This window comes from Natator depressus, chromosome 5, assembly GCF_965152275.1.
Source record: "Natator depressus isolate rNatDep1 chromosome 5, rNatDep2.hap1, whole genome shotgun sequence".
Classification (NCBI taxonomy): Eukaryota; Metazoa; Chordata; order Testudines; family Cheloniidae; genus Natator; species Natator depressus.
The window spans coordinates 40,308,114-40,324,235 of NC_134238.1; the positions used below are offsets into that span (position 1 = coordinate 40,308,114).

Genomic DNA, 16,122 nt, shown 5'->3' on the forward strand with positions numbered 1-16,122 from the left:
TCTTTAATAGGTACTGCGGTTAATACTGGTCAGACTGGGCATGGGACTTATACATTGGATTTGTCTAACTTTTAAAAAAAAATGTATAATCATGCAGAGTTAAACTCTGCCCTCAGATACTCACACACCGCTCTCCCTTGATTTCATTGGGAATTCTGTATGAGTATCAGAGGTCAATATTTGGCCTGTTTTAAGGTGCACCATGCGGTCTTGCAAAATACATATACATACAAAAGGGTCCAATTCGAGGTGGGAGTCAAAGGGGAGTCTTTCATTTTTGTTTTTTTCCCCTCCAAAGTGAAATTTTATTCCATTTCCAGTGTCTTAAAATGAAATGGGAATATTTTACAGCTTGTCGTTATTTCAGAATTTATCCTTAACAACAGTCTAGTGACACAACCTAAGGAAAGAGTGAATTAGATTCATAGAATTACATCTCTAATTAAGATTGCAATGTGCCCCGGTGGAATAGTACAGGAAAAGCAAGGGTAGAATCAGCACTCTATGTCTGTAAACAGACTTCTGCCAGCTATATTGGTCAGGAGTGTGAAGAGGTGTAGACATGGTCTTATGATACTATTCTGCTAGGCACTTCAGGAAATACCATAGAATAGATACTTGGATTAAAAAGGAAAGAATTGAGCTTAGTGGGAGAATTGTGTCCATGCATCATGGAGCGAATACACCACAAAGCTTGTGTGATATAAATTCAGAGTGATCTAGTTTCTGTATTGTATGTCCATCACAATAATAAAAATTCTAAATTACAGGTAAGTGTGTACCATGCACAGTACAAGAGCCTTACACATTGAAGTTCCTGGCATAATTCCTTTTCCATCATGCATTTCGGATTAATAACCAATATCTTAAAATAGTATATAAAAGCCTTTGATAGCTTATAATTTAGATTTAAAAAAAACACCTCACTGAAATCATGGTGTCTTTTTCTGTGTAAACTGTATTTTACTTCAAGTTTTAGGAGCATTGGAAGGATGGATTACTTAACTGATGTGCTATGATCTCATTATCCTATTTCAGTGGTTTTCAACCTGTGGTCCATGGACCCGAGGGGTCTGCAGACTATGTCTAAGATTTCCAAATGGGTCCACACCTCTTTGAAATTTTTTAGGGGCCCACAAATGAAGAAAGGTTGAAAATCACTGCTCTGTTTGAAAACTGGTATGAGAAAGAAGGACAAACTGTGAGAGAAAAGAGAAGTACAATACATGTGAGGAGAAATAAGCACTTAAATACACTGAACTCTCCTTGGGAAAGAAGAGAGAACGGGTCAAAGGCTAGTTTGGAAGGGAAGCATATCATCCCCATGCTAGCCCTATGGAGATTCCCTAGAAAATATAACAGTTTTTACTGTTTTCCCCCCATTATTGTTTCCATTGAGACACCCACTCATTCTTCAGAGATCCAGGGGCAGCCACAGCCAAGGGAGTCCCTGACATTGCATCATAGGGTCATGATGCCAGGGAACAGGAGTTGGGAAGGGGTGGTAGACCAGTACAGAGCCTCCACCATATTCCAATGCTATCCTGGATTTGGGGGTAGATCCCAGGGCCTAACTCACAGGTTTAAGCCTATGACCAAGACGTTCTTCAGAGCCTTTATTATTAACAGACTCCCAGTTATTTTTCAAGTGATTTGGCAGGCATCCTGAATTTCAAGGAGGTCTTCATGAATCGGTTAGGATCCAACAATATTACTAGTGAACAGCTCCTTTCAGCCAAAGAGAGCTTGGTACCACTCATACTGCCAAAACTGTACAAGACTGCCTTTGTGCTGACAAAAAAAAAACGTTACAGGCACTATACGTCTGTCCTTGGGAAGAGGAAATAACAATCCTTGTTTTAAAACCATAGCACTTTAAAGTAATGGTAAAATTAATCAACACCAAATTATAACACTACTTTGTATTTCTATAGCACCAGTGACAAGTTGGATTGCTTTCAAGAGCAATCCTATTTCATAGAAAGGTGATAAGTGTGTGATATGAAAGTTGTGTATTGTGTAATGCGCTGGTATAACTCACTGCTCTTTCCAATACAGTGAGTAAAATAGCCAAGAGGACCAGACAGATAAGCAATTAAGGTTTTGCATTGAGGTCTCTGATAAGACAATGACAAATGATCTGGAAAAATGGGTAAACAGTGAGATAACAAAGTTTGCAGATGATACAAAATTACTCAAGATAGTTAAGTCCAAAGCTGACTATGAATAGTTAAAATGGGATCTCACAAAACTGGGTGACTGGGTAACAAAATGGCAGAGGAAATTCAAGATTGATCCATGCAAAGTAATGCATATTGGGTAACTATATACATACAATATGATGGGGTCTAAATTAGCTGTTATCACTCAAGGAAGAAATCTTGGAGGCATTGTGGATAGTTCTCTGAAAACAGTCACTCAATATGCAGTGTCAGTCGTCCCCCCCCAAAAAAAAAAGGGCTAATAATGTTAGGAACCAATAGGAAAAGGATAAATAAGACAGTAAATATCATAATGCCATTATATAAATCCATGGTATGCCCACACCTTGAATACTGCATGCAGTTCTGGCCACCCCATCTCAAAAAAGATATATTAGAAATGGAAAAGGTACAGAGAAGGGCAACAAAAATTATTTAGGGTATGGAAGTTTTCATATGAGCAGAGATTAAAAAGACTGGGAGTATTCAGCTTGGAAAAGAAATGACTAAGGGGGGATATGATTGAGGTCTATAAAATCATGACTCATATGGAGAAGTGAATAAGGAAGTTTTATTTACCCCTTCGTATAACACAAGAACCATGGGTCACCCAATGAAATTAATAGGCAGCAGGTTTAAAAAGAAACCAAAGGAAGTACTTCACACAGCTAACCTGTGGGACTTGTTGCCAGGGCTGTTGTGAAGGATGAAACTATAACAAGGTTCAAAAAGCTAATTAAATAAATTCATGGAGGAGGATAGGTCCATCAATGGCTATTAGCCAAGATGGTCAGGGATGCAACCCCATGCTCCTAAAGCCTCTGACAGCCAGAAGCTGGGAGTGGACGACAAGAAATGGATCACTTGATAATTGCCCCGTTCTCGTGATTCCCTCTGAAGCACCTGGCATTGGCCACCGTTCGAAGAGAGAATACTAGGCTAGATGGACCATTGGTCTGACCCATTGTGGCCATTCTTATGTTCTAACTGGGATGTACAATTGGGAGGACGTTATACTAAAGCTAAAGCCCAGAAGGAGATCACCCAGGAGGAGGGTTTGATTGACTCTTCATTAAGCAGCGGGTCAGGAGGGGAGAGAGAGATGGAGCAGCACTTTAGTCTGGAGTTCAAAAGGAGCCTCCATGAGAGGTGAGAAGTGGAGCTGTTCCCTGTGGCCAAGGATACCTGAGGTGAGTGAGAGGTTTAAAAAAATGGAAGTTTGATTCCCAGGATCTCTAGCAGACTGCCAGGCTGAGAACATGCAAACAGCTTTGATGACCTGAGAGGCTGGATGATGGAAATAAACAAGCAATTTCTTCTATACTGTAATTACACAGATGAGGTTTAGCTAGGTGATTTCTGGACAAGTTTGAAGATTAGATAGGCATTCAGACCACAAATTTTGTTTTTAATATTCATTTCTTTCTCTTCGTGATAAACCTTCCTTAGGAAGAGCTTTTTGGTCATAGATTGTTTGGGCAAATTCATGAGGTCCATCCAGAAAGGTAAATAAACTTGAACCTCTGAGGAAGGTGTCTGGAACCCAACTCTGAAATTTCTCAGTTCAAATGGCACACACAAAAGAAATCCATCCCATCAGATGCCTGGTGCCAGGGCTACACTGCATACCAGAGAGTAGGGTGACCAGATAGCAAGTATGAAAAATCAGGACAGGGGGTGGAGGGGTAATAAGCACCTATATAAGACAAAGCCCTGAATATCGGGACTGTCCCTATAAAATCAGGACATCTAGTCATCCCTACCACAGAGGAATTGCCCAAGGGCCATGGACTAGAACCTTGTCAGGGCACCAGCTAATTCCATCAATCCTAACTTCTTTGCAGTCACCATCACCATGGTCCAGGCCCAACATCTCCCTCTCTCCCACACAAAAGACCTGACTACCAGCCCTCAACCACTCAGCTCTAACACCTCATTTTATTTCCTTGTAGTAAGTATGAATCACAAACTTGGTGCAGATTTGGAATCTGCTGCATTTTGGGTTGTGAATGTTGGCAGGTGTGTAGTGCTATTAAAACTTGTCAAGTATAGAACTGCACATTTTGTCCTACTTTTTCAGCACAGCATACTACTACTAACTAGGATACGTGCATTGTGCTGTCCATTGATGTGAGAGGTTTTGAAGTCGTTTTCAATAGATGCGCTACAGTTCACTGTTTTTTATTCCATGTTGTCCTTTGGTCCCTGGCACAGATTTTACACAGTTAAGCAAAATGTTTAGTTCCACACTCCTCTCTTTGACCTCACTCCCGCTGCTGCTGCTTGGCATAAGTAGTGCAGTGGCCAAGCAGCAGAGCTCTCATTAGCAGATAGACAAGTTGCCATCCATTCCCTGCCCTGCTCGCTTTTCACGTTGAGTTTGTGTTCATAACTCTCTGCACCGGTGCTGTGCATGACCAAGTCCAAAACTCCACATTTAATCTCTGTATAAGCAGTGTTTAAATAACAGGGATATGTTTTGTTTTGTCTTAACATTTTAAAGGAAAAGAGCCTTGTGCAACACCCAGGATCCTAGACAATAAAATGGAGGAGAGTTCAGAAGTACCTATTTTAGAAGACACATCATCTTCACCAATAGATATTCAACAGCATTCATGGCAGGTTTCCACCGATATTGAAAACACTGAAAGGTATGTGTAGCCTTTATTCCTAAATACTGGAATTTACGTCTAATGCTTTATTCAGCCTTTCCCACATAGGCAATCAATATTGTTACTTGTATCAGTACATTAAAAAGGCATTTTAACATTTCTTCAGAACTTAATGTACATGACAGTAACTTCCAAATCAGTGGGTACAAAGATGGGCCAGAAGTGAAATATTTGATTTAGCTGAGTACCACTGGATGCCACTGTGAAAGCACGAAGGAGAAGAAACTACAGAGATAAATGGGCCTACTTGCAGAACAGCGATAATAAGGCTTATTTTCCTTTTCATTTTAACCAGGCCTCTGCTTTTGTATCCCAAATTACCTGGACTCCATTTTTGCACTTGCCAGTCAGGTATTTAAATATCCAATTGACATCAGTTGTGCCTGCCAATAATTCTGAACATGTGGAAATAAACAAGTATATACCAAACTGAACTCCTTTCATCCTCTGGCTATCCAGGTGCAAGTTGAAGCTTCTATGGCCCTTTAAAAAAAAAAAAAAAAAGTAAGAGATAACCCTGGTGGTCATTTCTGGTCTTACTAAAACTGATCTATTATCTAAGGCTTTGTGTGAGTTACCACTGAGAGCATGAGGGCTACTTGTATGTCCTTGTATATAACCAAATTCTGTTCTATTAAAAGGGGAGCTGAATAAAACTGAACTATAGGAAAGACCGTTGCACTGCTCTGTTTAGGAACCATATTGTAGTATCAGTGGTATCCAAATGAATGAGGCAAGATCATGCTGTCTTTCAAACCAAAAACCCTTTAGTGCAGCCTGAGCCCTCACACAGTTTCTCTTTCACTTTACAGACCGTGAGCCACTTTCAAAACACACACACCTGTAACCCTGCTATGGGAGAGAGGAAACCCATTATCATAGCAGTGGGGATTATTTACTCTGTTTTCTCACCTTTAACATTTTGGACAAATCCCATGCACTTGAGAGGGGTTAGGTTGACATGTTGGATGGAATGTTCTCTTCATCCACAGAATGGGAACTGATACAACACACATGGTCCCTACAGTCATTTATTTATTACTTTTTCAACACTGCCTTTGTGCTTGGTACTGTCCAAGATACAAAACACAAAGAGTCACTGTCGCAAAGAACTTACGGTCTAAGTGTTTGCCATCTGGGGGCAAAAGGGTAGCGCAGCCAACACTGGTGCTGATAAATGCTGCGTATGGTGCATCTCTCCACTAGGAATTGGACTGAACCCACCAACTCATTTTATAAAGACCACTCAAGATCCAGGAAATGGTAATTATGTCATCATCCTAGGCTAAATTTGAACCAGAAAGCTGCCAATTACAATCAAATCAACCCTCCACTTCCTCATTAAATCTAAGGGCATATTCCTCTTGTAACAAAAATAAAGAATTAGACTGGCTTTTATATTGGAACCAACTACTTGTCCAATAGATAGATCCAAAAGAGCTCATTAGTCCCACTTTAAGTTTATTATCTTTCATTATTTCAGTGTATTGTACTATTCCTACAACCCCCAAAAGCAGAAAATAGGTTATTTAAAGTCTCCATTCTATCTGTTTTACTTTTAATTTCCACAGAGACATGAGAGAAATGAAAAATCTTTTAAGCAAACTCAGGGAGACTATGCCTTTACCATTGAAAAATCAAGGTGAGTCTTGCTTTTTCTGTATCTAATGTAAATTAAGGCATTCAAGTGTTTTGGCTCAGTTTATATCAGAAAAATCTAAATTTTTTCTAGATATTATAAAAAAATATTCTGAGTAAGTTCTGGCCCCACTGATGTCAATGACAGAACTTCCACTGACATAGAATCATAGAATATCAGGGTTGGAAGGGAACTCAGGACGTCATCTCATCCAAACTCCTGCTCAAAGCAGGACCAATCCCCAACTAAATCATCCCAGCCAGGGCTTTGTCAAGCCTGACCTTAAAAACTTCTAAGGAAGGAGATTCCACCACCTCCCTAGGTAAAGCATGCCGGTGTTTCACCACCCTCCTAGTGAAAAAGTTTTTCCTAATATCCAACCTAAACCTCCCCCACTGCAACTTGAGACCATTACTCCTTGTTCTGTCATCTGCTACCACTGAGAACAGTCTAGATCCATCCTCTTTGGAACCCCCTTTCAGGTAGTTGAAAGCAGCTATCAAATCCCCCCTCATTCTTCTCTTCCGCAGACTAAACAATCCCAGTTCCCTCAGCCTCTCCTCATAAGTCATGTGTCCCAATCCCCTAATCATTTTTGTTGCCCTCCGCTGGACTCTTTCCAATTTTTCCACATCCTTCTTGTAGCGTAGGGCCCAAAACTGGACACAGTACTCCAGATGAGGTCTCACCAATGTCGAATAGAGGGGAACAATCTCATCCCTCGATCTGCTGGCAATGCCCCTACTTATACAGCCCAAAATGCCATTGGTCTTCTTGGCAACAAGGGCACACTGTTGACTCATATCCAGCTTCTCGTCCACTGTAACCCCTAGGTCCTTTTCTGCAGAAATGCTGCCTAGCCATTCGGTCCCTAGTCTGTAGCGGTGCATGGGATTCTTCCATCCTAAGTGCAGGACTCTGCACTTGTCCTTGTTGAACCTCATCAGATTTCTTTTGGCCCAATCCTCCAATTTGTCTAGGTCCCTCTGTATCCTATCCCTACGTGCCACCGTATCTACCACTCCTCCTAGTTTAGTATCATCCGCAAATTTGCTGAGGGTGCAATCCACACCATCCTCCAGATCATTTATGAAGATATTGAACAAAACCGGCCCGAGGACCGACCCTTGGGGCACTCCACTTGATACCGGCTGCCAACTAGACATGGAGCCATTGATCACTACCTGTTGAGCCCAACAATCTAGCCAACTTTCTATCCACCTTATAGTCCATTCATCCAGCCCATACTTCTTTAACTTGCTGGCAAGAATACTGTGGGAGACCGTCCACAGGGCAAGGATTTCACTCAATAGGGTTAGCCGAGCATCCTCTAAAGCTAGTATATTTTGGAAATTAAGAGCTAAGTTATGTCTCTGCTGAGCAGAGCTGTACTGGAGAAAGGGAAGAGGCATAATAAAATTTTATTATAAATTTTGCAGATGACACCAAGCTCAGAGGGGTTGCAAGCGCTTAGGAGGGAAGGGTTAGAATTAAAAATGACTGTGACAAATTGGAGAACTGGTCTGAATTCAGCCAGATGAAATTCAATATAGACAAGTACAAAGTTCTTCACTTGGGAAAGAAAATGCACAGCTACAAAAATGGGAAGTAAATGGCTAGTGGTAGTACTTCTGAAAAAGGATCTGGGGTAATAGTGGATCACAAACTGAATACCGGTCAACAATGTGATGCAGCTGTGAAAAAGGTTAATAGCATTCTAGATGTATTAATAGCAGTGTAGTCTGTAAGACATGTGAGATAATTGACCTGCTCTACTCTGCACTGGTAAGGTCTCAGCTGGAGTTCTGTGTCCAATTCTGGGAGCCACACTTTAGGAAAGATGTAGTTAAACCTGCGAGAGTCCAAAGGAGAGCAACAAAAATTTAAAAAGTTTATAAAACCTGACCTGTGGGGAAAGCTTCAAAAAAACTGGGCAGGATTAGTTTTGAGAAAGAAAAAAAACAAAACAAAAAAAAGACTGAGGGGCGACCTGATAACAATCTTCAAAGTCTGCTCTAAAGAGGACTGTGATCATTTGTCCCATGTCCACTGAAGGCAGAACAAGTAGTAATGGGCTTAATCTGTAGCAAAGGAGATTTAGGCTAGATATTAGGAAGAACTTTATAACAATAAGGGTAGTTGAGCTTTGGAATAGGCTTCCAAGGGAGGTTGTGGAATCCCCATCTTTGGAGGTTTTTAAAAACAGGTTGGACAAATACCTATCAGGGAATGGTCTCTGGACACTCTCCAATTTGTCCTAAAAAATTAAAAGCTAGGGCATATTCTTTATCATATATTATATTAGTATTTCTATAATGCTGTCAGTGTACATGGCAGCCTACAACAAATAAAGTGTGCTAAGCATAACAGGTCCTTGTCCCAAGGAGCTAACAGTCTAAAGGCACAGCAGTTATGAGAGAAACACAGAATGGGGAGAATACATTGCGCTCCTGAAGTTTCATGGAATGGAGGGGATTGCAAAGAGTTTGGAAGGAGAGGAGGAAGAAGTCTCAGTGTGCATTATATAGAAGGTCATTCCAGGTAAACAGGCACAAAGTCTGGAATGGGGCACAAAGAGAAAGAAGAAGGTGAACATAGCAAAGGAAAGACCTACGCAGTGGAAGAGGAGAAACTTGAACTCAGTGCAGAAGAGAGGAAGACAGTTCAGAGTTCCAGGGATGAATCCTTCCTCTGCATTCCGGCCCCGTTATATTGTTCTGGTAATCCTTCTGACAGGTGGAGTTGGCAGCAAGAAGGGCCAGGTTCAATGTCTAGGAATTTCTCATACCACCACAAAATAAAACCGGCTCAAGTCCCCACCTAGTAATCTGGGGAAACTAAACACTGCGTTTGGGCGCCTCTCAAAGGCAATCCTTCCCCACTCGCAAGCACTGAGTCTGTTTAAAACAAAATAAAACTTTTATTAAAAGGGGAACCAACGTTAATTTGGGAAAACACCAGAACCGCAATTCAAAAGCATGTGATCACAGGCAAACGTCCACCCCAGAGTGTGTTGGACAGTGTCCTTTGCCTCAGTTTCTCACTTTGCGGTGTGAAAGTCCAACAAACAGATGTCCCTTAACACAGCACTCCCCTTACCTGCCACTGTACCCTACTCACCGTTGGCTGTCCTTGGTTAGCAAAGACCCAGAGTTCAGAGGTACGTTCACATGGTTCAGCTCCCACCCCTGGGAGCAGGGAGACATCGAGCAATGCCTCTGCTTCTGCTCTGCAACTGGCTCGTAGCTGTCTCTCTCTCTCTGCCACCGTTGCTGCTCCCGCAACGTCACATTCTGAGGTTCTACCACTTAACCCAGCTCTTAATGATTTCAGCAGGTAACAGGGAACCTCACAGCCAACTCGGTCTCTGTATTGTCTCTCCCTGTCCCCAGCAATGTCTAAGGCTTATCCCCTAGACCTGTTCAGCAATAATATCATCTCTAGGACTCACCAGCCAGAAACAAAGACTCTCAGTTGAGACCAATCAGCTCTATCATTAAATGCTAGACTCTTGGCAGCATCCACACCACCACATAGAAACACCTATCCCCACCCTCTCATCTTCATGGGGATGTGGCATCCCTACTCCCTGCTTAGCAAGTGAGGTTCAGTTTAGGGTGACTCCCTCAATCGGGGGGGTCACATGGTAAGTACAGTTTTGGTGCCTTTTACTCATATAATAAGGTTAACACTTCATCTTCATTACCCCTGCATTCAAATCCTTGAGTGATTTGTAACCCCAAACCAACCAAAACTGATCATTTTGGCAAAGTAGCTCCATCTGCTGCACATGTAAGCAGAGTAGGCACGTCTGTGCAAATATAGTCTGCTCCTGAAGTCTTTTCCCCCAGCTCATCACAGGGCAGAGCTCATTCAGGTTCTCCTTACACTCTGCATAGATGGCCTGAAGATCTCTGGTAAACGCACCAGAGGCTTTTAGGGCTGTACATCACGCAGACATACTTTTAAGTAGCCCAGAGACTGCTCTGAACGATGTTGGGGGCCAGCCCCAAGATCAAGGAGATACAAACGGCTCTTTTGATGCTCCCATAAACATACACCATCTATGTTCAGAGCTTACTGCCCACTTCTGGGAACTGAGGTCTCAAGCAGGGATGATAATACTTAGTAGTGATATAGGACTTTACGTCTTCAAAGTATTCTAAGATCTTTAATTAAAAATGCATTTTGGATTCATCAAAGAGGAAAAATAAGGGAGAGAAGAAGACCGAAAAGGAGGAGATTTCGTTAATTACCAGGGTATGAGCTAATAACTTTAATGACTAGATGTGAAATTAAGAGTGTGGTTGTAAAAAAAAAAAAAAAAAAAAAAAAAGTTGTGAGATGATTTGATAGTGTTGAATGAATGAATCCTTACAGGACCTGAGCCTGCTCGGAGTGAAATCAATGAGAGTTTTGCCGCTGAGTTCACTGAAGTCAGGGTGGGCTCACAATTACTAGTCTTTTCAAGCTTAGTATAATGCTACTAAACTTTCAGCTTTGCTTGCAGTCTGATTGAAGAAGTGTTCAGATACCCAGATGTATTGTGCATGTGCCGTGGGTGAAATTTAAGAAGAAAGAGAATGTATTCTCTCAAAGGAATCATGCATGCAAGACATAATCCGTTTCTTACCCTTGTTATTACAGCTGCATATGCAGCACTCTCCCTGCAACTAGCATGTGTAATATAATCATTCTCTTCTGAGGTGGATATCAATGCTGCCCTTTGGATCACCTACCAGGGGGTCCAGGAATATTTTGGACAGCAACCTATCCCCTTCCCTGCCAGGACACCTCCATTATGCACTCAGGCCCCCAAAGGGGCTTAGGCACTGCAACACCTGGCTTAACTTTTAGGTGCCTCGCCACCCAGGAGAATCCACAAATCCTGAGGGAGGCAACCAGGCTGCTTATGCAATGTCTGGGGAGACTTAGACACCTAAGAGAGGGATCCACAAAAGCCAGCATGCTAGGTGGGGAGCCACCTAAGCTAGCCAATAGAAGATGCCAAAGAAGAGATGTGTCTTAAGCCTCACCCCATTCAATGAGTTAGACACCTAAGTATGTGATGGAGGGAGGCACCTATCTCCACTTGGGATTCAAAGCTGTGAAACTTCTGGAGACAGGTGCCTAAGGAGTTTCTTGCAAGATCCTCTCATATGCAGACATCAGAGCTCGATGTCCAGGTATGGTAACCAGAGGATAGACTCTGTATCCAGAGAGGTGAGGCATGGTAAGCAGCCCTCCAGATGTCGAGATGGGCACTCTTTCACCAGATGAGTTATTGTCTGCAACACTGCCCCACCATCACAATCTGGAGAGGAAACCAGGCCAAGCTGGTGCCCAACCATGGCAACTCTGTACCCTCCTGAGAGTAGCCCATCAAGCCTGGTCCAGGATCTATAATCAAGTGGACAAGGGCGCAGATGCAGCAACAGGCTCCTCAGTTTATTTAGTGTGTTAGGTTCTCTTGTAGAGTAGAGGCATCAATGGGAAAGACGGTCATTTTCAGCTCCCTTCTGGAGCTGATTGTTCAGCTTGGGGAGCAAGTCTATGCCTTCATGTGGTACCCCCCTGTCAGCGGCAAAAAGCAAAGCAAAAGTAGACAAAATGCAAAAAATCTGAACTCTTACAAGAATGGCAATGGCACACACCTAACTCCACACAAGACAGCCAGAAGAGGGGGTAGAAAGGAGAGGGCAGCAGGAATGACCTTTCTTGTAACCTTTAGCCCAGCAGTTAGGGAACTCACCCAGGAGGTGGGGAGCCCTAGTTCAATTCTCCCATGTGCCGCATGTGGAGAAGACAGGTGAATGCCCTAACCACTGGACCACAGAGTCATTCTTTCTCTCTGGTCCAGTGTGTATTTATTTATACACCATGGAACAGCTTTCAACAGGAGAGCACCATATCAGAGTATCCCATAGAGCAGTGGCTAGCACCCTCATCTGTGAGGTGGGACACTCAGGTTCAAATCCCTTCTCCACATCATGCAGAGGCAGGAATTGAACTGGGGTCTCCCATGTTCTGAGTGAGTACCCTAACCAATGGGTGAAAGGTTATAAGGAAGGCTGCTGCTGCTTCTCTCCACTCCACCAGACTATTTTGTGTGGAGTTAGGTGTGCTCATAGCACACCAGCCCCCACAGGGCAGATAGCAATTCATAAGAACGGCTATACTGGGTCAGACCAAAGGTCCATCTAGCCCAGTATCCTGTCTTCCAACACTAGCCAGTGCCAGATGCCCCAGATGGAATGAACAGAACAGATAATCATCAAGTGATCCATCCCGTGTGACCCATTCCCAGCTTCTGGCAAACAGAGGCTAGGGATACCATCCCTGCCCATCCTGGCTAATAGCCATTGAACAGCCATTCCCCCACTTATCTCACCTGGTTTGAGGCGCAGGGCTTAGGAGCAAGCCAAACACCAGCTGTCAGGACTGAGGCAGCAGTGCATGGGCCCAGAAGTAGAAACATAGGGCACTTTAATGGCAGAAATTTAAATGCTGAGGGATGTTAGATGCCTCCAGGTTTAGGCAGCAACGTGGTAGGAGTTTTGAGAATCTCAGTGGAACCTAAATTTTGGATTTAGGCAAGTGAAATGGAAGTTGGACACTTAAGTCCTTGTGTGGATCAGGGCATCACTGTGTATCAGTCTGGTCAAAGTTAGTCCTGAAACCAGGTGCCTAAATGTAGCTTTATGTTTTTCCAAATTTGGGAAACTCTTTTCTTAAAACCCTTTTCATAGTTAGCAAGCATTTTATTATTCATGTTTTTCCTAGAGCTGTGAAACAATGTTATTTTTACAAACAAATATAAAAATCTTGGGTGGGTGGGGGAAATAGGTCTTTTATCTTACCAAGGAAGAGCTTGGATTATCAAGGAACGTCGCCTAAAGTTCAGATCTTGAATCCATATAAAAATAGCTTTAATTTAGGTTCCTAAATATGGATTTAGAAGCTTAACTTTAGGCAATCAAGTTTGAAAAGTTTGCCCCGTCTCCAGAGATGAAAGGGTAATTCCTCTCAAGTTGCATCTGAAGAAGTGGGTTTTTTACCCATGAATGCTTATGCCCAAATAAATCTGTTAGTCTTTAAGGTGCTACCAGACTCCTCATTGTTTTTGTAGATACAGACTAACATGGCTACCCCTCTGATCTCAAGTTCAGTGATTGAACCACTATGCCACCTGCCAGAATTTCTGTCTTTCTTCCTCTTTGTGTTTTAGTTATCCAAAATGGATATTCTGAAACACTGTTGCTGTTGTCATGGGGCAATGGCCATAGCTCTGTAATTAGCATTTTAAGACTCAGAATATATAAATCAAAACTACTTTATTGGAATAAAATTGAGGTAGGACAGAGCTGTTACAGAGCTCCATTATCATAATTAAGGCTATGATTTTGTCATGGATATTTTTAGTAAAAGTCATGCACAGGTCAGGGGCAATACACAAAAAAAAAAAAAATCACAGAAGCTGTGACCTGGTCCAGACTTTTTTTTTTTTTTTTTTACTAAAAACATACCTGACAAAATAGGGAGGGAGGAGGGTGCAGCACCTTGCCCCTTCCCTCCCCTGCAGTGGCTGGGAGCTGCAGGGACCCCATGGCCCAGTGGCTGGGAGGGGTCCCCCTGCCGCCCTGCGGGGCTGGGAGCTGCAGGGGGGGTCCCCGCCACCCTTAATGGCAGGGGAGCTGTGGGGGCTCCTACCAGCAGTGGTGGCTGGGGAGGTACAGGGGGTCTCCAGCCACTGAGCAGCTCTGTGGTCCCTTTGCCGCCACCAGTAGCTGGAAGCAGCGGAGGGCCCCCACCCGTGGCCGCTGAGCAGCTCCAGGGTCCCTCTGCCACTGCCAGCTGGGAGCTGCAGCGGGTGCCGGGGGACAGCTGCTCACGGAGGCGGAGCCGCTGGACAGCTCAGGGGTCACCACCAGTGGCAGCAGCTGGGCAGCTGTGAGAGGGTCCCCCACCACCTGTGGCTGCTGGGTGGCTGCTGCGTCCCCTGCTGCTGGCAGCAGCTGGGGCCCCCAATGTCATGGAGGTCGCTGGAAGTCACAGATTCCATGACTTCTGCAACCTCCGTGACATAATCTTAGCCTTAATCATAATTCATAGTGTATGAACATGCTCTTTACAAAAAGGACTGAACTTAGATGCATTTAGATTGTAAACTCTTTGGGGAAAAGACTATCTTTTTAGCCTGAGTTTGTACCGTGCCTAGTACAATGGGGCCCTGGTCCACTACTGAGGCTCCCAGGTGCTACTGGTATACAGATAAATAAGCAGGTTCTTTTTTATACACCTAATCATATTACATTTTGTATTTCTTTCATTATAGATGATAGCAGCCTCCTAAACCTGACTCCTTATCCATTAGTGAGAAGACCGAAGCGAAGATTCTTTGGACTATGCTGCCTTGTCTCAAGCTAAAAAATTCAGTACAGAAACTCCAAGAAAACCATAACTTTCATGAAACCAATATTATTTGACCTTTGAAAGGATAAACCTTACTGCTCTTGATTTTAAAGCGTTTTCTACACTGCCCTATTCCTTCTCCCCCCGCCCTTTTCAAAAAGGAGTTTTACAGTTCAAAGTTGTTGTTCTCAAGAACCAGAAAGGGAACAGATTTAACATTATGATTTTTTTAAAGATTTTGTAATGACATTCCACATGTCTACTTTAAACCATTCAGTGACTAGATGCAAGAATTATGGTTACTAGCTCATCCTAAAGCTTTTTTATTATACAAATCACAACAGAAATTTTGTGTACAGTACAAAACTATGACTATAGCTCTTACTAGTATCACATTAATAGAATATGATCAAATATTGTAAACAATCTTTAAACGTAGAAAATTATTTCAAACATCAAAATGTGTTTAACTTCTAATATTAAAAACAAACTATTGTAACAGAACATGCACAAACTCTCCTACTGCTTTTTGTGCTCTCATTCATATTTAGTCTTCCACTATATCTCAATTTAGCAAAGAACTTCACAGTAAAATTTCTTAATTTATCATACTCAAAATCATATATGAAAAATATTCATATTTGTAAATACAAAGTAATCATACTATCTACATACTGTACAGTACATAGAAGTTCATTAATTTCCTTTTAAACCAATGGTGTCTATTTCAACTTTGGAAGAAAGGGGCAATGGAGTTAAAAGATGGTGTAGTACAATATACAATTACCCTCGAACATAAATCAGAAAATACTTTGTTTCCATTAAAAGTTGAAGCATGGTGTCTGCACATCGACTTAGTGTTAACTCTTATAGGGCATGCCAGAATTAGTTCAGACTGTAAAATATTAGGCATTTTACATTGTTAATAAAGTTTTTTAGGTAAACTAAAAAATGTCTGCTTTCTAATTATTATATCACTAGGAAATCAATTTACTATAATGTGTCAGTAATAGTATTTGCTCCATTTTCAAGACTGCTATTCTCAGAGGAAGATGACAAAGTACAATCAGCCCCCAGACATTATTTAGACTGACAACTAGTGGCAAATGTTGTGTATTGCAGGACATAGATATCTGGGAACTATTGTCTCAGACACTGAGGGAAGACAGACAAGACACCAAGAACGTGGTTTAACTAG

General features: G+C 42.4%; 1 protein-coding gene across 2 annotated transcripts in view; it reads left to right on the top strand.

The window, feature by feature from the left end:
• Positions 1 to 15,830, top strand: part of RGS7BP (regulator of G protein signaling 7 binding protein) — a 76,969-nt gene extending 61,139 nt beyond the window's left edge. The window contains exons 4-6 of one of the 2 annotated variants that reach the window (XM_074952616.1): positions 4,705 to 4,852; positions 6,445 to 6,515; positions 14,848 to 15,830. In XM_074952616.1, coding sequence (XP_074808717.1) covers positions 4,705 to 4,852; positions 6,445 to 6,515; positions 14,848 to 14,939 — 311 coding nt within the window. In that variant the 3' untranslated portion in view covers positions 14,940 to 15,830. Of the gene's footprint in view, positions 1 to 4,704; positions 4,853 to 6,444; positions 6,520 to 14,847 lie in introns of those variants that run through there. The other variant, XM_074952617.1, reaches the window with a different exon arrangement.
• Positions 15,831 to 16,122: the final 292 nt, after the last annotated feature.